At 37.1% G+C, this 24,981-nt stretch overlaps 1 protein-coding gene across 1 annotated transcript in view; it reads left to right on the forward strand.

Moving 5' to 3' along the window:
- Positions 1-24,981, forward strand: part of HIF1A (hypoxia inducible factor 1 subunit alpha) — a 51,116-nt gene that overhangs the window by 11,500 nt on the left and 14,635 nt on the right. The window contains exons 2-6 of the mRNA XM_036258509.1: positions 12,196-12,386; positions 13,082-13,227; positions 13,312-13,396; positions 18,794-18,906; positions 19,683-19,885. Coding sequence (XP_036114402.1) covers positions 12,196-12,386; positions 13,082-13,227; positions 13,312-13,396; positions 18,794-18,906; positions 19,683-19,885 — 738 coding nt within the window. The remainder of the gene's footprint in view (positions 1-12,195; positions 12,387-13,081; positions 13,228-13,311; positions 13,397-18,793; positions 18,907-19,682; positions 19,886-24,981) is intronic.

Consider the following 24,981-nt stretch of genomic DNA (forward strand, 5'->3'; position numbering starts at 1 on the left):
ACTGTAAACTTTCAGAAAGCTTGGTCCACTTTATACTCTAGTAGTATATGAGAATGCCATTTTCTTGTAGTTGGTCATTGTTAAATTTTGTTTTTAATTTGAAACACTGGCAGTTTGAGCCCTGGCCAGTTTAGCTCAGTGGTTGGAGCGTCTGCCTGCGGACCAGAGAATCCCAGGTTCGGTTCCTGCTAGGGGCATGTACAAAATGAAAAAAGAAACAATGGCAGTTTGATAGGTATACTGGTACTCTTTTTATTTCAAGTAATGAAGCACCCTGGCCAGTTTGGCTTAGTGGTTAGAGAATCAGCCCAGGCACCGAGGGGTCTCAGTTTGACTCCTGGCCCTGGTTGGTGTTTCTCCCTCTCTTCTCCCTCTCTTCTCCCTCCCTTCTCCCTCCCTTCTTCTCGCTCCTTCCTTCTCTGAGGATCAGTGGGAAAATATCCTCTGATGAGGATTAACAACAAAAGTGATGAAGCACAACTTAAACTAGTTTAAGTGGGGAAGTAAGGATGTTATTGACTAGCTTTGGTTTAAGGGATAATTAGATCCAAAGTCTCAAGTGCTGTCCTCAGAGTATTATCCCTCACTTTCTCTTGAATATTACTTGGTTTATATGCCTTTGCTCTATTTGCATGTTGGCCTCATTCTGCCACTAACAGGCTCTCTATATGATAGGAAAGATGGCCACCAGCATTTCTGTGCCTGTATCCGTAGTTTGTGATGATAAAAACCAAAAGAAACTTTCTCTCACTTCTAGTATCCATATATCAGTTTTCTGGATGAATGCCAGTTTGCCCTGCTTGGCTGTTTATTTTTTTACCATGCCAGTGGGGTTCCCTGATTACATGAGTCAAATGTCTTGTAGATTATTTGATTGTCTTGATGTAGATTAATTATCTTCATACACAGTACTCTTGATCATTGCTGGTATTGTAATAAATGGGCTATAGGTTTTTGTTGCAAATCACTAGAATTTGTCTTCTACAGTTTTCTATCAAGCATAGTCATTCTGCAAATGTTCTTGCTGTGTGTTTTGGGAAGCTTAGATTCTCTTCTGCCATGGATGACTAAGGGTTTCATTTCATTTCCTTAACAGGTAGTAATGACCAGTGGCTAAAAGTTTAGGCTCTAGAGATTGGCTGCTTAGATTGCCATTTACTAACTGATCTTGCACAAGATGCTTTACCTCTTTCTACATCTCACTTTCTTCATTTATAAATTAGGATAAGAATAATTCCCTTGGGTCTGGCTGGTATGGGTCAGTGGTTGAACAGCTGACCCATGCACCAAGAGGTCACCAGTTTGATTCCTAGCCATGCCACATATCCAGGTGGTGGGCCCAGTCCTCAGTGTGGGGCATGCAGGAGGAAACCATAGATGTTCTCTCTCATCAATGTTTCTGTCTCTCTCTCCCTCTCCCTCCCTCTGTCTCTAAAATCAATAGAAAAAATATATTTAAAAAAAAAAGTAGTTGCCTTGGGGTTGGGAATGGGGAGGAAGATGTCAATGGGGGGAAAGGAGGGACATCTAACAAAAATAAATTAATAAAAAAAAATAATTGCCTTATTATAGGATTGTTGTGAAAATAAGAGATATTAACCCATGTGGAACACTCAGAACATTTCTTGCCACAAAGTAAAGGCTTACTGAATTAGGAATTGTTATTATATTCATGTTATTAGAATAGTTATTAAGTTGTTTTCGGAGGAGTTTCACTCCCTTGAAGTCTCAAGATATTGCGCAGAATCATTCGAACCTTCTTTGATTCATTCTGACAAAGGTTAATGTAGTTCTTTGGTCCAAACTATCAGTGAACGTACAATAGTGGTAGAATAGTTAGTGCTGCTTTTCCTCTATTTTGGTACTTTTCCTTATGAATATCTGGTCTTTACAAATTAAATGAAGTTTTTTGTTGTTGTTTTGTACATACATGTAATTCTAAAATCATTTTCCATATTGATAATAGTAAAGGAAGAAATATATTCTCAAGGGTGTTTATTTGACTGTCAAAGGATGGGATATTAAGAAAGCCTATTCTTCCATGCTCTTTTGGTACCAATTTATTAAATGCCTTTTATTAAGCCTGTGGCAGAAAAGATTTGGAAATTGCCTGTCTCTGCAGAGAACACAGTTAAAATGTTTAAATGGGTTATATGTCAAAACAGTAGTCAGAGCATTCACTGTGAATGGAGGAAGGGGTATTTCTTGGATAATATGAATAATTTGATTTATTTCAATTGTTCAAAAAATTATTTCTCAACCCTTGACCACTACTCTAGCACCTAACCACTCTAACTTATAATGGATTATTGTGCATTCATTTATTCAAGAGATATTGTGCATCTGATTTGGCAGGCAAAGCATTGAATTGCTGATGGCATAGGCCACAGTTGAATATTCAGTTTATTTTTTTTTTAGTGCATTGTGGTTTCAAGTTAGAGGGTCTTGCAAAATATTGACTTTAGGATTTAAGTTTTGTTACTTTAATAACAAAATAATTCTATTTTAAACCATCACAGGAACATCTTCTATAGTTGTGTTCACTAATTTGGCCAGTCTGCTGTAAGAATTTTCCTAGACACACAAACACCCTTACAGGACAGTCTATTTTTGTCAACTTTAAATGTTAGAAAGTTCTTTATTCCACTACTTCTCGACTCTGACTAACGTTTAGATCTCTTTCAGAGCATAGTAATCTCTCTAATCTTTTTTGAGATGTGCCCGGTGACCTCAATCTGAGTATACCACAAAAAATGCCACCCTGCCCATTTAGTACCAACGTGATTATAAATAAATGCAACATTAAACCCAGAAGGCTTGTAGCAAGAATATAGACCTATATAGAGATCATTTAGATGACCCAGAATATGCCTTTTCTTTTTACATGGCCAACAGAATGGTAACAGTTTTTAAATTCTTATAAAGTTTACGTTCAACACTGATTTAACTCTTAAGCAAAACCCTGCCATGTTGTAATTCCCACTTACTCATCGCTGGAATTGCGTAAATCATCAAATCTATCTTCCATACGACATCCCTTTAAAATATCTGAAGGTAGTTATCATGTCTCTTCCTTTTATTCCTAAGTAAAAACATCCCAAAATTGTCTTAAATCTTTACATTTAAAAGTTATATATTGAACATCTGATTTGTGGAAAGGCATGGGCTGTGTTAAATACAGGAACTTCAGTCTCACGTGGAATCTGAGACCTACCACTTACTGATAGTGTTACTTATCCCCTTTTTATAGACAAGGAAACAGGATCAAAGGGTTTTTGGGAAAATTTATTTGGTGGCTTTGGCTAGGATAGATTAGTATAGGTAGAGAACCAAGACATTTGCCTTAGGAGAGCTTCTCCTTTGTCAGTTGTTTCCAGAATCTTAATCATGGTCAGAGTTTTAAACTAAATAGGAAAATTTTTCAGGGTATGATTTCTCTGTGTATACCTTTATTCAGATATATATATATATATATATATATATAGATAGATTTTTTTGTTATATAAGTACTTTATTATAACTTATGTGTCTTCTATTATATTTAAATAAGGACTCATTTTTCTCAATACACATAACAAACATGCACAAATTTTAGTGTCACTGACCTCTTAAGTTCCAGTCTCACTTCTGTTGCTATCAGAAAGCCCAGTAGTCTGTGGTTTAAGAATCCCTCCAGGTGATTGTGATGCAAACTAAATGTTGAGAACTTCCATCTTAGAGGAAAAGTTTCGCATACACATTTTTTTATTTTATTTATCTAGTACTTGACATAGTAAGGGATCCGAGATTTTTTTGAGAGGCTCAATACCAATTCTGAACCAGGAGAGAGTTGATTGAAATCACTATTTAGGAATAATCTAAAAAACAAATGCATATTTTTTAATAAACAGAACATAAATACACATTAATGTAAATAGTTGGAAATCTATTAGCTAATTAATCAGTTTAATTAATATATAAATAGAACATTTACCTATTAATGCTACCTCAGATGTGACAGATTTCATTTTCAGAATGTACCCTCTAATTTAAAACAGTGATTCTTTTTCCCTATTTATTTTATTATAACATTAAAATATCAAGGATTTAAACTAAGCATTTTTGTGAGATTATTGGAAGGTAAACAGTCCATCTTTTCTCTAATTGTGGGTATATAAAAGATATTTCCATACTGGTAAGATAATGATCACCTCAAGCAAGAAATTTAAGTTGCTTTCAACAATAAAATAAGTGTAGCCCTGCTTGTGTGGCTCAATGGATTGAGCATCATCCCATGGACTTAGAGGTCCTGGTTCTATTCCTGGTCAGGACACATGCCTGGTGTTTGGGCTTGATCCCCAGTAGGGGGCGTGCAGGAGGTAGCTGATTGATGTTTTTCTCTCCTCCTTTCCTGTATCTGAAAAATCAATAAACACATTTAAAAATTAAAATGTCTGTGTGTGTGTGTGTATTCTGGAAAATCTATTTCACCTACATTTTGGAATTTCAAGTTAGGAAATGCCAAATTTTCAAAACCTGAAAATTAGATTAGAATGAAAAATTGAAAATATTAAATAATATTGCTTACTCAGTCTTTACTTTCTACTTCCTGAATCATAAGTTTAAAAGTTAGGTGACCACTTCTTTCTGATTTTTCTGACAATTGCAGGTACACTAATAGTGTCAGTTTCTTAAAACACTAAACCTGTATTTCTGTCATCTTGAAACTGGCTATTAATATTTTGTAAACTTTGCACAGATAAAACCAGAAAGATACAACATGTTAGCATGTATAAAGTGTGTGTGTATGTGTGTTTCTACATGTGGACTCATGCTCAAATTTTATTGTATAACATGCTCTTTGCACATAGTACTATACTGGAACATTTCCCATAAGCACAGATTAATTTTTGTAGAATTTGCCTTGTCTCCTAAAATGTTATGTTACTTGATTTTATGGAAAGATAATCAGTTAAGGATTGACCCTGGTAACTGCTATTAAATAAAGACAAAAAACATAAAGATATATTTGTCCTAGAATGTACCCTCCATGAGGGTAGGAACTTGGTCTATTTTGTTCATTGAACTATAACAGTGTCTGGCTCATAGGAGATAATCAAGAAATATTTGTTGACTAAAGGAACATTCTCTAACATGAGTATACCAAAATTTTTGTTTTAAGTTTATTGATAATGACTAGAACTCAGAAGACATTTTCCTGGAGAAAATAATTATGAATAATAGATAGCTGTCCTGAAAATGTAATTTATATTTAATTTGAAATGTCAGATTTTTGCTGTTGTTTTTTGTGTTTTTTTTTTTTTTAATTAAGTACAAATTGCTTAGAATTAAAATCTGAAGTATTCTGGTTTTGCATCATTTATCAGATAGAAAGTATAACAATCTTAATACTCCTAATAATAAATATAAAATACTTGTCTAAGAGTAACCCAGCTTGGGAAAGCTACTAGGATTAGAAATCAACTTAAAACTTTCATGTCTGAATGAAAATTCCAACACTTTTCTTGATAAAGACTATAGAAAACAAAATGAGTCAACACTTGTGTTTCCAGCTGGGCTAGGAAGACATTTAAAAAAGTGATAAAGGTGTTGATTGTAAATTGGTTAACAACATTAACTACAACTGATGTATTTTCTTGACCACATTAACTTTGGACAAAACAGTAAAAGACATTGTAGATCATAATGATGAGGGAAATGCTCTTAAACCTCGAACCTCTTTTCAGCAAATTGGTAATCCTGTGTTCTCAGCTCTCTCCCTGTGCCTCTAAATCTCTTCTCTGGCCAGATCCCATACTCTCCTTGGTGAAGGTATTGGTGCTGTTCACTTTACACTGCTTGGTGGATCTTTCTTTTCTTTTTGTTAATCCTTACCCAATGGTATTTTTCCATTGATTTTTAGATACAGTGGGAGGGAGGGAGGGAGGGAGGGAGAGAGAGAGAGAGAGAGAGAGAGAGAGAGAGAGAGAGAGAGAGAGAGAGAGAGATTGATGTGAGAGACACATCAGTTGGCTGCAACCCAGGTACGTGCCCTTGACTGGAAATTGAATCCTAGACCCTTCACTTCAGTGGCTGAAGCTCTAACCGCTGAGCCAAACCGGCCAGGGCTAGATTTTTCTTTTCACTTACATCTGTTTACCTGTATTTGTAAGTGCTTATCCAGATAATCACAGTAAATCCAAATAGTATGCCTTGTTCATAGTTCTGACATTGTTATGTTGTTAATTATGACTGTAATTTATAGGCTTACAGGAGCACTGATGAAGCACAGATTCAGAGATCCCAAAAAGAATGTTCAAAGGACAGTCAACCTTCCATGGGTTGAAGCCAAGGTCAAATAGCAGATTTGTGCCAATACTAAAGCCAAGTATAACTTATGCACATCCCTACTAAGAAGACAAGGATAAATGAGTCAGTTTCCTGACTTCAGGAAGCTTTAGGATTGTAGAGGAAGATAAAAGATCAAAATAACCAAAGTGCTCAGATCTAGGGGAGAGGAGTAGGTTTACAAGACAGAACAGAGACAAAATGATGCTAGAGTTAAAACTTGAAAGTTTCGCCTTGGCCAGTTTGGCTCAGCAGTTAGAGCATCGGCCCACAGATCTAAGAGTCGTGGGTTTGGGTCCAGTCAAGGGCATGTACCTCAGTTGCGGTTTGGTCTCTGGCCCTGGTCAGGGTGGTACAGGAGGCAACTGGTCAATGTGTATCTGTCTCTCTCACGTCAATGGTTCTCTCCCCCTCTCTCACTTTATCTTAAGATAAACAGAAAAAATATCTTCTGGTGAGGATGAAAAAGAAAACAAAAACTTGAAAGTTTCTTACATAAATTTACCAGGTTACATATTCAAAAGAGTACTCCAGGCAGAGAAGAGTGGGCTGAGTGAGCCCTAATCTGGATTTTAAAAAACTCCAAAGGTGCAGGTGCATATGATACACAGTGGGATTTGGGAACCACTGACTGAATTCATCCTTCTGGCTCACTCAGTGGTTCCCAAATCCCACTGTGTATCATATGCACCTGCACCTTTGGAGTTTTTTAAAATCCAGATTAGAGGACCCTGCTTCAGATATACTGTTGATCAGTGTCCCTAAGTGATTTTCATGCAACAAACCTGCATTTGTGGACATAGCTATTTCAGTACTTAAGTGGGAGGCTGTTTAAGCATCATCAGGGCTGTTCTGCTTATCAATATATTCCTAGTACCTAGCACAGGTCATGGTTTTTGATAGATGCTTAGTAAACATTTACCGAATAAATATTTCTTGAATGGAGGAGGTTATTCTGAGGTTCAGGAAGGCCACTTCCCATCTCTTGTTTTCTCTCTAGAGTTATGATCATTAAATGAGCTAATGCATGAAAGCACTTAACACAGTGCCTGGCACATAGTAAGTGCTCAATAGATGTTAGAAGGAGAGAATTCTCTTCAACTTTTCTCTAATGATACTTTGTATGATTGGCAGTTGGCTTATGCCTAACAAGATCTCTTGAAATAAGTACGCAGATTGCTTTTAGTTGGGGATCCAGATATTGAGCAAACACAACACCAACACTAGTCAGCTAAGATGTTCAAATAGTTTCTCTGTACAAATTAAAAAATAAAGTATAGTGGGAGTATATGAGGTAGACCAACCTCTGATTCTGTCCCCTTTGTGGTTGGCAGTACTCGTTAAAGTTTGCCTTGCTTTGAAGAACTAGTAGGCAGTGAAGCAGAGAGCATTGCCATTGTAGATGCCTTTGATTTAGGATTTTGGATTACTAGCAGGCTCCAGGAAAGAGCCTGGCCATGAGTTCCTCCAAATAGCTTGGGGTCAAGTCCTAAATTTAAAGCCAACCCCTATACCTTTTTAATGTCTTTGGAGATATGAAAAACACATTTTGAACTTTATAATAATGACTTATGAATACTTATCTTGGTAATTAGAATAAGTTTCTGAAAGGCAGCATAGACTTGTTAATAGCATGGTTTCAGAGCCAGATAGATTGCTTGGATCTGAATATAGACTCTACCATTTCTGCCCCCCCCCCCCAAATAAGAGTCATTTATTAGCCGGCCGACGTCTAATTCTGAACACCCCTGTGACAGTCTTCAGAATCAGCCGGCTCTGCCATTAACTCTGTAATCTTGGGTAAGCTGTTTAACCAGGTTCCTATTTATAACATGGTTATGATAATAAAGGTTAGCTAAGTTAATAGTTGAAAAATGTTTAGGATACCACTGTGTACATACTATACACCATGTAGAAATGTTTGAATTTAAAGCTGCAGGCTAAAATGCCAACTAAGGAACATGAAAATTTCCTTTGGCCTGAAACTTGAAGTAGTGCAGTCAGTTAAAGCAATAAGGTAATTTTCACTTCTCAGCTTGGCAAAAATTAAAAAGATATAGAGGATCCATAATATATATTACTGCAGAGTACATGGGGACATGAATACACACATTTATGGATTGGCAGAGACAAAAATGGGTATAGATATTTTTGGAAAGGAATTGTTAAATGCCACATCCTTTAGATCATGGAACTTCACTTCACAATGTCTGTCCTGTAGAAGTACTGGTGCAAGAAGTGCAGAACACAATGTACAGCTTCATGGACCAGAAAGAGTTTTAAAATCACCAAGTAAAGGAATTCAGATTTTTAAAAATTTATATATTAACTTTATTAGAAATAACTGATAAACTGTTAACATTTTGAATGATGGTTATCTAACTTCACTTCTTAAGGTCATATATTTACAATCAGGAACACTTAACAGGCTTTTCTTATACAATTAGTAGGCAACACAGATAGATGACTTAAAATATCTGCGATTATTTTGTTAATCTAAAGAAGAATAGGCATTCTCTGTCAAATGGCTATTGCTTATTCATGAACTCTGTACACAATAAGTTTAATAAGACAGTGTCTTCCTAAATTGTCTTCCTAAATACATTTCCTATACAAAGTAATCTTAAGATATAATTACTAGTTTCTTATCCAGTACTATGTGTTAAATAATACAATTATAAGTGTGTGACTGCCATGAAGATTGTGCTATTTTTCTATTTCTAGGACAGTCATGGAATTGAGTAAGCAAACTAAAAGACAAAATCTTTACTGTACTCTTAACTGATTTCCAGTATGTCGAGCAGTCTGTGAATTAGCACCTTATACAGATACTTAAGTACCAGAAACTTACTTGATCTGTACTTAATGATCTATACAACATAGATGGAATTGACAATTTTGAGTAATACAGAGAGTTTTTTGCATGCTGAAAAATCTGCCAGTTTCCATCTGGTCTGCAAACCTTTTACTGTGCAATCTAAATTAGTAAGTAAATAACTAGTACAGGATTCATCTCTTCATTCACCACATGGTCTAACAGAAATAATTCTTGGTCAGTACAGTAATTCTTTGGGGTATAACCTGATAAAAAGAGCCTTCCTGTGAGTAGACAAGAAGCTGGGCAGTGCAGGTGCTGAGACTCATAAGAACTTTGGAAGCTTTAAGCTTAGAAATGTTTTAAGGACTCCCATAGTCACACGATGAATATCAGATAAATTTCTTCATTAAATTTTATTACAGGTTTCTTAATTGCTTTATGTCTAGATTGATTATGTAATATTGGACATACTGATTTTCATCACCTTCATCTAATTTAGTGTCAACTCTTGAAGTATCATATTACTTGTTTCATTGAGGCTTGTTTTTCTTTCAAAACTCTGGCACATGTTCAAATTCTTATTCTTACAGTCTTCACTAGTTTAAATATGTTGTCCTTTAAATGTTTTATCTGATCTCACGTTTCTAATTAATTTATCTCAGAAATTTAGTTTGCCATGTCTTGGACAATCAATCTTCAAAGTTCTAGACAATATAAGTATTAAGTATTTCCAAAGGTATGGAGATAATCCATCACCATGGTTAGCTTGATCAGATACAGGTAATAAAAGGATTTACATTTTTCACAAAGTTTTATTCGAGTAGTAATTTGTTGGTAGCTTGGATTTGGTTGAGTAATTAAGAGAAAGGGATACTAAGTCTGAAAGTTGCTGATAAAATTCTCATCATCTAGCCCTGGCCAGTTTTGCTCAGTGGTTAGAGCATCAGCCCATGGACCAGAGTCCTGGATTCGGTTCCTGCTAAGGGCACGTACCTCCATTACAGTTTGTCCTAGGCCCTGGTTAGGGTCATGTGGGTGGCAACCAGTAGATATGTCTCTCTCACATCGATGTCGTCGCCCCCCCCCCCCCCCGCTCTATTTAAAAAAAAAGAAAAAAAATTCTCATCATCTAGACCAGTGGTTTTCAACCTTCCTAATGCTGCGACCCTTTAATACAGTTCCTCGGGTTGTGGTGACGCCCAACCATAAAGTTATTTTCACTGCTACTTCATAACTGTAATTTTGCTACTGTTATGTTTTAGGTGACCCCTGTGAAAGGGTTGTTCAACTCCCAAAGGGGTCGCGACCCATAGGTTGAGAACCGCTGATCTAGACTAATTGTGGCATTCAGATATGAACTAATATTCGTGTTTATCATGAGATCATTGATTAAGCCCTCTTTTGATGGTTCTTGAACCAGATAGGAATCTTTCCCACTGCCATTGCTGCCTCACACCTGCCAATTCAAGAGAGGAAAGACGTGAGGGAATCAGTATCCCAGATGCTCCGGGACACACTGGATCTACCTCCATCCCACCCCCCCACCCCCAGGAACTCTAGTATATGTTTAAAATAGATTTTTAATACTTTTAATAGACTTTCAATGGTTTAAAATGTAAAAGTCAAGTAAGCATATGAACTTGAGTAAATGCTAAAAACTATATTATCACTATTGTCACAGTATAACTGTTAGGTATTCATTTGTTACAAAGCATAACAGGAGCATGTGCTGAGAACCCTGCCTGTTTCTTGAGAATGTTGCTTTTATGATTGAGCCTTGCAGCTCTGCAGATCATTTGGAGGGAGGAGAGAGTTGAGGTGAAGACAGTTATGTACTTTGTTCATAGGACATAAGGAGGATTAAGTGAAATGTGACTGGCAAAGTCCTTAGCATACTACTAAGTGCAGAGTAAATGGTAATGACTATTTTCAATATTTAATAAATAATTGACAATAGGATTAAGTTGAGGGTCATAGAATAGCTGAGTGAGATGGAAGCAGCATTCTCCATTAAGAAGATAAAACATTGTGGAAAAACAAAGACTTTGGAGTAAAACAAAACACTTGGGTTCAAATCCTATCTGCTACATAATGGCTATTTTTAACCAACTACATCCCCATTTCATCATCTGTAAAATAGGGATAATATTTAACCTATTGGCACAAAGTAGGTAGATAGCTATAAAGGAAGAAGCTAAGGTCAGAACTCGGTTTAGCCTTGTTGCTAAGCAGTTAAGCAAAAAAAGTCAACTCTGCTTGGTCTAATTTATGAAAATCTTTTTGGCTGTCTTTATTCTTGGAAGAATTCCTCAAAGATACATTATTGACACCTTTATTAACCTTTGTTAACTCATTCCTTTAAATTCTTAGTATTAAACATCTTTGTTTTTCTTCTATGATCCCACATTTATTTAGTGCCTGTTGTGCTAGTGATAGATAAGAGGTTGTTAAGGGAGTAAGCAATCTGAAAACAGTAGCTTATTATAGCTGCTAGTATAAATTCCTGTAACTTATAGTCATTATTGCTCACTTGGTGAAGTGGAGGGTGGGAGAGTATTGGAGTCAAAAGAAACTAGTCAAAAATATATTTGGAGCTATTACTGTTCTGCTTGCTTAAAAACACCTATTTTCAAGTTACTATGCACAGATTTTATTTTTCTAGACTTAATTATGATTGCTCTCTATATTGAGACTTTTTGAATGGCTATGAAGGTGCAGCTTTCATATACAGGATATTTTTCAGATTTGGGCTAAAACAAAAACATCCTCTTCAATTTGACATGCCAGGGAGGAAACACCTATTTCAGACAGGTTTAAAGTTTCAGCTTGGACTTCTTGAGAATTCTTATGTCTGCCAGTAATCCAAAAATTTCCATAGCTTTCTAATACTTTCAGGCAGTAGACAAATCTCTATATAATTTAATTATGTAGTATCTTCTAATCTTTTTATGATAAGCAGAATGTAAAATTAGATTTATTTAAGCAAAGGCATACTAACATATACATTTTCTGTCTGTTTTCTTCCTCTCCCATTCTTTTTTGTTATACAGGATAAGTTCTGAACGCCGAAAAGAAAAGTCTAGAGATGCAGCCAGATCTCGGCGAAGTAAAGAGTCTGAAGTTTTTTATGAGCTTGCTCATCAGTTGCCACTTCCCCATAACGTGAGTTCACATCTTGATAAGGCTTCTGTCATGAGGCTTACCATCAGCTATTTGCGTGTGAGGAAACTTCTGGATGCTGGTGAGTTGTTTTACAAGGGCATAATAGGCCTAAAAATTATAGAAATTAAAAGTAATTAGAAATTATATTTACAGGATGACCATACTCTCAATTCTTTCTTAATATGATTGCCTTTTTATTATGTGCTTTTAAAGTTTCAGGCCTTTTGCTCCTCTTTATTGTGTGTGTTTTGTTTTGTTTTTTAATCCTCACCCGAGGATATGTTTACTGATTTGAGAGAGAGAGAAAGAAACATCTATGTGAGAGAGAAACATCAGTCAGTTGCCTCCTGCACATTCCCGGACCAGGGATTGAACCCAGAACCCAGGCATATGTCCTGACCAGGAATCGAACCCAAAACCTTTGGGCGTATAGGACAACACTCCAACCAACTGAGCCACCTGGCCAGGGCCCTACCTACCTATCTTTTAATAATAACATGACTCTTTTTCTTTTCATTGGTTTGCCTTGCCTCGCTATATTACTTTAAATAATTGTTCAAAGCAGCTGGCAAATCTAATTTTAGTCTCCCTGTTCTTTGGTCTTGACTGTTCTATGTTAAAAAGAGAGTGATGGCGGTGGGGGTGGGGGAGTTAATATGCAGAAAAAAATATATGCTGTGTATATTAAATAAATGGGGAAAACAATTAAAAATCTAAATATCATTCAAGTATAACTTTCAAACTAAATCTTTTCCTCTTTTTGGGTCTCTTTAGGTGATTTGGATATTGAAGATGAAATGAAGGCACAAATGAACTGCTTTTATTTGAAAGCCCTGGATGGTTTTGTTATGGTTCTCACAGACGATGGTGACATGATTTACATTTCTGATAATGTGAACAAGTACATGGGATTAACTCAGGTAAAATACCCATATATTAAGAGTTCCTTTTTATGTTTTTATGATTTTATGATGTAGATCTAATTTTTTAAAATGTGTTTACAGTTTGAACTAACTGGACACAGTGTGTTTGATTTTACTCATCCGTGTGACCATGAGGAAATGAGAGAAATGCTTACGCACAGAAATGGTAAGAAGAACAGTCTGTTGTTTGATTTAATGTGACGTGATTTTACCTGATCAGATTCTGTTACTAATTTTTTAATTTTGTACTAATCTAAGGCTGAACATCATTTCATGTTTAATAAAATTTTACTGTTCTTTGTTAAGTCCATTCAGTTTTTAAGAACTTTCATTAAAATGTGTAAAAACAAATTTAAAGACCACCTAATTCCATACATATATAGATATAAGAATAGATAAAATAAAATGGAAAAATAAAAATCAGGACCAAGGAAGTTACAAATTAAAATACAACTTTAAGACAAGGAGAAATCATAATATAAATGGCAGATAATAAGATTTTAGACAGTTAACTAAAGTTGAGGTGCTGGTTTGGATTCGATTCAGGCTTTCTAAGGGCCCAAGAAAAAGAAAAGAGAAGGTTCACCAGATTTTAAAGGACATGCTTATTTGACCTCTCATGATGTTTGCAATGACTTGAGGGTATGTAGTTTGATTATAGATATTACATTATGACTGCCCCCACATTAACAACAACAAAAAAGACCTGTTCAGACTCTACCTCTTAGGAATGGATTATTTAATCAAATGTTCCAAGATTTTAGGAAGGGACACCCCCCCTTCACAATTTAAAACATGAATTGTTGCCCTGGCCGGTTTGGCTCAGCGGTTAGAGCGTCGGCCTGCGGTCCGGAGAGACCCGGGTTCGGTTCCCGCTAAGGGCACGTACCTTGGTTGCAGTTTGTCCCCAGCCCTGTTTGGGTCGTGTGGGTGGCAACCACTCGATGTGTCGCTTTCACGTCGATGTTTCTCTCTCTCTCTCCCCCTCTCACTCTATCTGAACAAAATATCGAAAAATGTCCTCGGGTGAGGATAAAAAAAAAAAAAAAAAACATGAATTGTTTATTTCTGGAATTTTCCATTTAATATTTTTGGTCCCAAGGTTAACTGTGGATAACTGAAACCACAGAAAGCAAACCGCCAGATAGGGAGGTGACTACTATACTCAGAGAATCCTCTGTCACTGCCCTACTACTTATTCTACAGCCTATCAGGAATTGTCACTTAAAAACTTAAAGTCTTTTCATCCTTGTGCCCTCTTTAATTGAGTATCCTGATCATAATTTGTAAATTTTCTCAGTATGTCTTTATTTTTTCTTTTTTTTTTATCCTCACCTGAGGACAGTTTTGCATTTATCTTCAGATAGAGCGGGAGGGAGAGAAGGAGGAAGAGAGAGAGGGGAACATTGATGTGAGAGACATACATCGACTGGTTGCCACCCACACGTCCCCAACCAGGGCAGGGGACAAACTGCAACCGAGGTTTGTGCCCTTAGCAGGAACCGAACCCATGACTAATCTGGTCCACGGGCCAGTGCTCTAACCACTGAGCAAAACTGGCCAGGGCTCAGTATATCTTTCATGACTGAAAGATATATTTGTCATTGTGTTCTGTAGTTGGTCTTTGCAGCTCTCTAATTTAAGTGTATATTTGTTTGCTTCTGTATTAAAAATTATAATACTTTTTGGATAGTTTATGGTTTCTTTTTCATCTCTCATTTATAATAATAGTTGAGCTCTATTGAGAGATTACACTGTGCCAGGAAAATGTTCTCTGAATTTATGTGCTTTAACTCCTTCATTCCCCACAACAACCCTGTGAAGTTACTGTTATTATTTCCATTTTACTGAGGAAATGGGCACAGTTACTGGATTAAATGCGGGTGGGCTGGCTCCAGAGTCCACAGTCATTAGCGCTTTAGAGCTCTTATCATGTTCACAGTCTCTCACTATATCCTACTGCCATTTTTTTTTTTTTACCCTCACCCGAGGACACTTTTAAATTTTTTGTTCAGATAGAGCGGGAGGGAGAGAGAGGAAGAGAGAGAGAGAGAAACATCGATGTGAAGGGACACATCGAGTGGCTGCCACCCGCACGACCAACCAGGGCCGGGGACAAACTGCAACCGAGGTACGTGCCCTTAGCGGGAACCGAACCCGGGTCTCTCTGTACCGCAGGCCGACGCTCCAACCGCTGAGCCAAACCGGCCAGGGCCCTACTGCCATTTTTACATTGTCAACAGGAACCATCTCCCTTTTTCTGTTGTTGTTGTTGTTGGTTAATCCTCACTGGAGCCCTGGCCAGTTTTTCTCAGTGGTTAGAGTGTCGGCCCTCAGACCAATGAGTTGCAGGTTTGATTCCGGTCAAGGGCACATACCTCAGTTGTGATTCGACCCTGGCCCTGGTTGGGGTCGTACAGGAGGCAGCCACTCAATGTGTCCCTTTCACATCGATGTTTCTCTCTCTCTCTCTCTCTCTCTCTCTCTCTCTCTCTCTCTCCCCCGTCCCCCTCCCCACCCCCACCCACCCCTCACACTCTCTCTGAACAAAATGGAAAAATGTCCTTGGGTGAGGATAAAAATAAAATCCTCACTGGAAGCTATTTTTTCCATAGATTTTTTTTTTTAGAGTGGAAGGGAGAGAGGGAGGGAGGGAATGAGGGAGACAGAGAGAGAAACATCAATGTGAGAGAGACACATCGATTGGTTGCCTCCTGCACGTGCCCTTCACTGGGAATCGAACCCATGACCCTTTGGTGTGTGGGCGACTCTTGAACCATTGAGCCACACTGGCCAGGGCAGCCATCTCCTGTTTTTAAATTTTGTACAGTGTGTTTTTTTGTGAACTTGGAAAGCAAATGCATACTTTTTAGAATTCTGTATAAAGGAGGAGCAAATACATTCTGAGCAAGGACCTAAGTGGGTTGTCAATGAGTTTAATATATGAATTCAAGTGGTTAGACTTGAGAATTTGTACTGGCTGCTCAGTGCTTCCATTAGACTAGACTACTGTAAGTGGGAAAATATCAGGAAATCTTGTTTTGATTTGGTAGTGATGTTAATATGTTAGTCTAAATCAGATATAGTCTGCTTAAAGCACATGACATTTTTTGAAATCAGTCCTAATGCAGCTAATGAATTTTTCATGTTTTATTGAGAAACAAAAATGGAGATTTTCACTTTTAGGAAAGGGGCTACTACAGTGCATCACATTTTAATGATACGTTAAGAACCAATGGTGTATTTACACGACATAGGGTGGAGAGAGAAACATCGATTTGTTGTTTCATTTTTGCATTCATTGGTTGATTCTTGTATGTGCCCTGACTGGGGATTGAACCCACAACCTTGGTGTATTGGGACAGTACTCTAATCAATTGAGCTACCTGGCCAGGGCCAGCCCTGTTATTCTTTCATTTAAATGGTAAAAAGATTATTTAAATTTAATACATTATTATAAAATATGATTTATTTCTAGTATTTCATTAGGAAAATACTAGAACTTTTCCATGACCTTGGTATTAAAACTTATCTTTATGTCCCAGTTCAATGGTTTTGGGTTTCCAAAGGTCAGTCCAGTTCAAGCTTAGATTATGAAGGACTGAAAATACCCCAAAGAGTCTACATGTGGATCACTTGCCACCACCATCACTACCAACCCCCCCCACACACACACACACACACACACACGTGTGCGCCTTATACCATCACCAAGACCAGTATGGTTGTGTGGCATTTTTTTAAAATCAACTCTCAAATACTTCTAAGAAGGACCAATTCAGTCTTTTAGGTAAACCCAAATTCTTTGTATCACCACCAATACTGCCCTAACATGCCTAGTTCCATTATTATAAGTCTGACTATAACTCCTTTTCTTCAAGAGTCTAGCATTTCTAGCTAATCAGGCCTAAATTTGAATTTAAGTTATTTCTTTTCTACTTGACACTTTTTTTTTCAATATACTAGTCTTAAAAATCTTCAGATCTTAAAATGTCTCTGCTGCCTTATTTCCATCGATTTTTAAGTTTCTAGGTTCTACCTCTTCATTTATCTTTTGTTATCCTTTTTCTGCTACTGTTCAGCCCTTCATTATCATCATGTATTCTACTTCACCCAGGAATCCTGTATTTTGTGGCTCCATGTTGCATATTTAAGTCTGAACAACTCATTGTAGCCCACCATACTTATAGCTCTAACCTTCTCTTCTAACTTTGTCTCATTACTCTTCTGCATGTATTTTATATTTTAGCCAAACTGAACTGTCTAATCCTGGCCCCCAAATGTGCTATTTTTCCCACCTATGTGCTTTTTTCCCCCTTCCTTCTGCTTGGAATACCCTTCTAACTCATCTATACTTATTGAAATTCTAATGTTTCTTTTTCTAAGAACTACCTTATTTCCCCTGGACTAGAAGTTATCTTCTAAACTCTATACGTCTTCAAAGTGTTCTTGTAAGTCTCGGGCGCTTAGACTCTGCATTGTATTGTTGTCATAGCCTTCCCTGCATCTACTAAACGTTTAACTTCTTCAGGACAGGCAGTGTTATCTTATTCATCTTTGTATTGCCTGCAATACCTAGTCCAATTCCTGAATAATGAATACTGAATCAGACTGATCAATGAAGATCAGAAATCAAGTTGCTGTTTGCTTGGTCACCTGAGTGTTGTAGTCTCATTTTTTTAGTTATATGAGGTTTGGAATATGAGTAAATAGATCTGAATTGATTTAATTCCAACTTTGCTTTGAAAAGTCATTTACGCCCTGGCCGGTTTGGCTCAGCAGTTAGAGCGTCAGCCTGCAGTCCAGAGAGACCCAGGTTCTGTTCCCGCTAAGGGCACATACCTTGGTTGCAGTTTGTTCTTGGCCCTGGTTGGGTCATGCGGGTGGCAACCACTCAATGTGTCCCTTTCACATCAATATCTATCTCTCTCTCTCTCTCTCTCTCTCTCTCTCTCTCTCCCTCTCCCTCCTGCTCTATCTGAACAAAAAATGTCCTCAGGTGAGGATGAAAAAACAAGAAAAGTCATTTACTTTTTTTCCCCCCCTAGTAACAAAATAAAAATATTACCTACCTGCTTTATAGGAAAATTTAAGGAAAAATCAGATATATAAAAATGTTTATTTGTTACTAAAGAAATTTTCTATTTTAAAAGTTCTATAAATAATGGAATGTGTATTATAAATTGAACTAACATATTTAGTAAAAGTTTGGAAGAGTTTGCAGAAGTTTCTTTTTGGGGGGTATGCTTATACACTGATAGCACAGTTAACTTCATACCAAATGTATATTTCTTTGCAATTTGACCTACTTGATTGGCTTTCATGTGAATGATTAATTGTTACTCAATTATGGATTCTCCTACCAACTCAGGGAATCACTGCTGTTATAAACCTGATACTGGTTGCTGAATGTGTCAATGTGAGCAAAGCTAGTGTGAATCTCTTTGTTTTTGCTGGGATGTTTAATTGAACAGCTCCTAGGAGCTGGGTACTGTACTGGTCTTACTGTAACAAATTTGCACATTTAACTAAATTTTTAAACTTTATTTCATGCTTTCCTTAGGCCTTGTGAAAAAGGGTAAAGAGCAAAATACACAGCGAAGCTTTTTTCTCAGAATGAAGTGTACCCTAACTAGCCGGGGAAGAACTATGAACATCAAGTCTGCAACATGGAAGGTAAGTAAAAATGATTTGTGAGTGGTGATATACTTGATTTATAGATAACTTCATACATCTTAACATTGCTAGTATTAAGGTAGCTTTAGAACTGTGAAGGAAAACTTAGAGTGTACTGATCTAACTTAATCAGTTGGCTTTGCCAATCATCCAGTTTGAATTTTGATAGAACTTAATTTTTTATTTATTGTTGTATCTTTTTTTGCTCAATGTTAAACAGTCTTTAAAGCAAGAAATAACCATCAAATAGCTACAATGACCAGATGAATGAAAAATCAGCCCAGGTGTGTATGAAGGAGGTTTTTTAAAAGAGTAATTTAGCCCTGGCCAGTTGCACAGTGGTTAGAGTGTTGACCTGCTGACCGAAGGGCCTTGGGTTTGATATCTGGTCAAGGGCACATACTTGGGTTGCAGGTTTGATCCCTGGCCCCTAGTCAGTTCATTTGGGAGGCAACCAGTCAATATGTCTCTCTCGCATCAATGACTCACTCTCTCTCTCTCTCTCTCCCCCCCCCCCTTCTGCTCTATCTAAAAAAAATCAATGAAAAAACCTCGGTTGAAGATTAAAAAAAAAAAAAGTAACCTATGGTGCCTGCGAAGTAGGTCATGGGTGTTGTAGGGAAAACATTGATTTTTCAGAAATATAGTTAATCTACTAATGGCAGTAGATTTTATCAAAGCTTACTTGCCATATCAGACTCAACTACTTATCTCTGCATTTTGGTTTTGTTCTAGCATTGCATATTTTTTTTAAACTGCTTTTTCTTCATGCACAGGTACTTCACTGCACAGGACATATTCATGTGTACGATACCAACAGTAACCAGTCTCAGTGTGGGTATAAGAAACCACCTATGACGTGCTTGGTGCTGATTTGTGAACCCATTCCTCATCCATCAAATATTGAAATTCCATTAGATAGCAAGACTTTTCTCAGTCGTCACAGTCTGGATATGAAATTTTCTTATTGTGATGAAAGGTTAGTGAAATATAAAATATGTAACTTGAAATTTTTAATTAGTCCAAAATTTTTTAAAAACTATTTGTATATAGTAAAGACTTCTTCTAAGCTGAATATCATGATACATCCTAGAACTCAGTTATATTATATTAATTTTGTAGATTAGGCACACTGAATACTCTACCAGGTGCTTTTCAAAAATTATTAAGATGAGGTCTTTTCCTTTAGGGACTCATTTGTTTTTCAGATACATACAATACATAATTTAAAGAAGGATGGATTACTTTAGATATGGATTACTTTAGTTTATGGACTAGAGAGAAAAATCTTTGGTCCTCTCCTCACCCTGTGTTTTTTCCTTTCCCTTGGTTTCTATTGCCATTTCCAAATTTATATTCCTATCTGTATTTAATTGCCAGTTTAATATTTTTTAATGGGTATTCTTCTGTATTGTAAACTAAATCTTCCAACTGAACTGCACCACTACTGCCCCAAATAATAACTTCAGAAACTGGCTTTCCTCCTATAATGCTTATCATGGTTAAACATACCACTATAGACACATGACTCCAGAAAAAATTTGGAAGTCATGCTTAACTTTTCTTTACAGTCATTATCTACACTTAATTGGTCTCTAAATCATATAGATGTACTATCTATTTTTATCTCTTGATCCATTCCCTCCTTCCCACCCTTGTTCTTCTGCCATTGAATTCTTCAGCTCGTTATTACCTTTGGCTTGAACTGTGGCCATGGTCTCTTAAGCTATCTCCCTACTAACAGACTTGTGCCTTATACTCTCTCATTCAGGTTTCTTTTTTTTTTTTTTTTTAATTGTGTTAATCCTCATCCAAGGATATTTTTTTCATTGATTTCTAGGGAGTGGAAGAGAGGGGGAAAGAGAGAAACATCAAATGGTTTGCCTCCCACATCAAAAGAAGATAAACATTTGTGAAAGCTGAAAGAATTAAAGTAGCATGCCAGGCAAGGATATTTACGATCTGGTCCCTGCCTACTTCTTCAGATTAATCAGTAGGAGCAGGAGACCCCTTCTGAGGTGTCTCTAACCAGAGCGCTGCACATGCTGACTTGTTGACTTAGTGCCCTGCACATACTTTACCATTCTGCGGTGAGGCTTTCTACAACTCCTAACTCATACCTACCTTCCAGGGGCCACCTCCTGCATCCGTTCCTTTGTGGCGTTTGCCATATTCCTTAAAATTAAACTCTTTATAACTCTGTCATAGCATTTATTCTACTGTTGTGATTATTTGCCTGCCGTTCCCCCCCCCCCCTTTTTTTTGCACTATAAGGCTGTATAACACAGTGGCTAGAGGCATAGATTCTGTAGTCAGACTACTAAGTCCTGACTTTGCTGCCTTTTTTTGGAATGATCTTAGACTCAGTTCTACTCTTTGAATATCAGTTTATTTTCATCTTTGGTGACACCTACTTTATTTGGGTCATCTTGAAGGTTGTATGAGAAAATCAATCGTAAGCACTTAGTCATAACATAGATAAGAATGCCCCACTTCATAGGACAAGGAAATGTCAGAGTGCTGGCTTTGGAGCCACATCATCCTAGATTCTGCCCTGCTCTGCACCTCTGGTACTAACAGTATGGCCTTGGTCTTAGAACTTAACTGTTCCAAATCTCATGTTCCTTATCTAAAATAAGGTTCATATTTCAAAAGGCTGTTGCCAGGATCATAAGAGTTTGTTGAGTGCCTAGTACATGTAGTGAATGCTTCACCTCTGATGTCAGCTTTAAGAAAAATGAAGATAGAAAAGCTAAGAAGGGCATGTTCTGCCTTCTGGGAGAGGACTGTGTCTCCCCCCCGTCCTTTCCCCATAGGCATGTATCCTAAACTAAGGGACCCCAGGAGACTTAACAACCAGGGAAGCAGTGGGCAGTGCAGTTCATCCCAGGCAAACCCCTGAACCTGTCCCCATGGCCCTTTTTCTCTGACTCCTTAGTGAGCCACACCAGCCAGCCTAGGATCATTTCCCAACCTTGTCCCTCTCCTGTTATCCTAGGCCCTTCCTTGTTTCACTGTCCCTAGCTTTTTTTTTTTTTATCCTTACCCGAGTATATTTTTTCATTTATCTTCAGATAGAGAGGGCGGGAGAGGGAGAGAAAGAAACATCAGTGTGAGAGAGACACATCGATTGGTTACCTCCTGCAGGACTCTGACCAGGGCTGTGGACGAACCACACAACCCAGGTATGTGCCCTTGACCAGAATCGAACCCACGACTCATTGGTCCATAGGCTTAGGCTCTAACCACTGAGCAAAACCAGCCAGGGCTCACTGTTCCTAGCTTTAATAAATACTCTCTAAAATTTAAAAAGAAAAAAGAAAAGAAAAGCTAATAAGTATTTTATGGCATTGACTTCCAGTGGCCATGTGAATGTGTGATAGAACAGAAATGCCCATTCTTTTTTTGAGGAATTATTTTTATTTTTTGAACTTAAAGTATAGGGGCAGGCTGAGGAGAAAGGAAAGTGGTGGAGCTAGAAAGAGAAAGGTTATATCAGAAAATTGGCAAAATGATCATTACAGAGGAGTAAAGACAGCTAGCATGGAGATCAGTGAAGTAAGCCTTTAAGTTTGACCAGTTAGTTTTCTGGTTAGAGCTCTTTCTAGGAATCTTTTTACATCTATAACTCCTAAGAACAAAGATACAGAACAAATTTTGCCAAATTTTAAGAAAATCTAACATATCAAACTTACAACATCTAAAATATTCCATCAACAGCTATTATTTACTATACTAATTTCTACTTAAAATCAATCATTCAACACATTTATTTGAGCACCTACTATGTGCACGGCACTGTAACTGGCACTAAAGTAGAAATGAAGATTAACAGTTCCTGCCCTCAAGACCCTTGTAGTGAATGAATGGTACACTGCATAGTTGTTTTAAATCACAGCTTTCCTAGTCCATTAAAAATACTTTTTGATCAAATTTTCTGGATCACTCTTCCTCTTTTTGGTACAGAATATAAAGTATGTAATTCTCTAAAGTTAAATGAATTTTTCACCCTTCTTCCTTCAATAGGAATAAAATTGACCTCCTGGGAAAATATGTGCTATTTATATTTTGACATCTTGCATCCCTTAGTGGTAGCTGTACCTCAACTCAGATTGAGAAGCACTGATTAACATCTAATTAAATCAGAGCTTAACATGATATGCAAGATCCTCATTAATCTGATTCTCCTGACTACTTTTCTGGCCTCATCTCTTTCTGCTTGCCCCCACTAACCACATTAGTCTTTGTTGCCCGTACAATGTCAAGCATTTTCTCACCTCTGTCTTTGCTTGTGGTGTACCTTCTTCCAGAATTGGTTTTGCTCTCTTCTATATGCAACTCATAAATCTCCTATAGAAAGCTGTCCTTTATCCCACCATTCCTTCTAATGGGTGTGGTGCCTCTGATTTCTGCAGCAAGTTCTTATCACTGTACTTACCACATTATTTCCTAAGTAATGTGGTAAGTATACCAGAAGATCATCCACGTGTTGAGTTTTTCCTCTCCATTTCACACCCAGAACAGTGCCAGGCATACGTGGGCATATAAAGGTTAATGATAAAAATCAATTCCATAGGAATATTATTTAAACATATACCCACATACGACCAATTAAAATTATTTTTAAAGCATAATTTAAAGAAAGAAGGCTGGGTTGTTTTGTGTTTTTTTAAAACAATAGTTTCGCCCTGGCCGGTTTGGCTCAGCGGTTAGAGTGTCCACCTGCGGTCCGGAGAGACCCGGGTTCGGTTCCCGCTAAGGGCATGTACCTCGGTTGCAGTTTGTCCCCGGCCCTGGTTGGTCGTGCGGGTGGCAGCCACTCGATGTGTCCCTTTCACATCGATGTTTCCCTCTCTCTCTCTTCCTCTCTCTCCCTCTCACTCTGTCTGTACAAAAAATGGAAAAATGTCCTCGGGTGAGGATAAAAAAAAAAAAAAAAATTAAAAAAAACCAATAGTTTCCTTTGAAATGCTGCCACCTAGTGTAAATGTGGTTTAGGGGGATCCCTTTATAAAGAATTTTGGATTTGACTTGATTTGGTTTAATTTTTGTTTTTTGTTGCAAATCAACTTTCTGTTTATCTATTTATTTATTTTGGAATAAACTATGGCAGATCTTTCCTTAAAGCGTGACAGCACAACAGTGTTATTTGTATACATTTCTTAGGAGAAGGATATCTTCCCTTTATGCTTTCTGTAATTGATGGGGGTGTGATTTTTTTTTTAACGCAGTAATAATTGTTACATAACTTTTGCTTGCACCTCAGAAAGCCCTTTGAAATCTATAGTTTGAGAAATCAAAAGCTTAACTCATGTTTTGCTTTCAGAAAAGAACATTTCTCTTCTAAGATAGTGCTAAGAAAACAGCCTTCTCTTTCCCATGAAAAGGGTTCCATTTCAGACTGTGGTTACAGAGAATAGTAAGATTTAGTCTCTGTCCTAAAGGAACTGCCAGAAAATCAGAAGGAGTAACTGGATTAATTTCTAGTGCATTCTCAATTTGATATCATTGTTTTCATTGAAAATAATTCCTGTAATTTGATGTGATTAATTTGAAAAATGAAGTATAAGAGCATCTTCCAAAATCAACATAATAGGTATTCCTTTATTCCCATTTAGTGTGGATACTCTTTGGTTAATGATATGAAAATTTTATAGTGGATATTGATCCTACAAAGTGAAGCTTTGCCTAGGAACTTGTTATATAAAGAATATGGTTTTGTGTACACACACACACACACACACACACACACACACACAAAGGAATCTGGTTTTATGATAATGTTACAGATATAATCTGGCTATATTTTAAATTAAATGTCAGTGACTACTTTTATAACATTTATCATTTAATTTAGCAGTACTTCATATCTACTTATTCATACCCTGTCTTGTTACCAAAAGTGTGGACTCTGAAATGTGATAAAAAATAGGTAACAAGTTTGAATAAAGGGGATTTTAAAGGGTCAGATAACACGATAAATCCAGAGGACTTAGAGAAACGGTTGGTGCCATATTTAGTAACTGTAGAGTTACTAAAGGTGAGATGTAAAATTATATTCAGCAAAGAAAATGT

The sequence above is a fragment of the Molossus molossus genome, unplaced genomic scaffold, assembly GCF_014108415.1.
Source record: "Molossus molossus isolate mMolMol1 unplaced genomic scaffold, mMolMol1.p scaffold_m16_p_1, whole genome shotgun sequence".
NCBI classification, from domain to species: domain Eukaryota; kingdom Metazoa; phylum Chordata; class Mammalia; order Chiroptera; family Molossidae; genus Molossus; species Molossus molossus.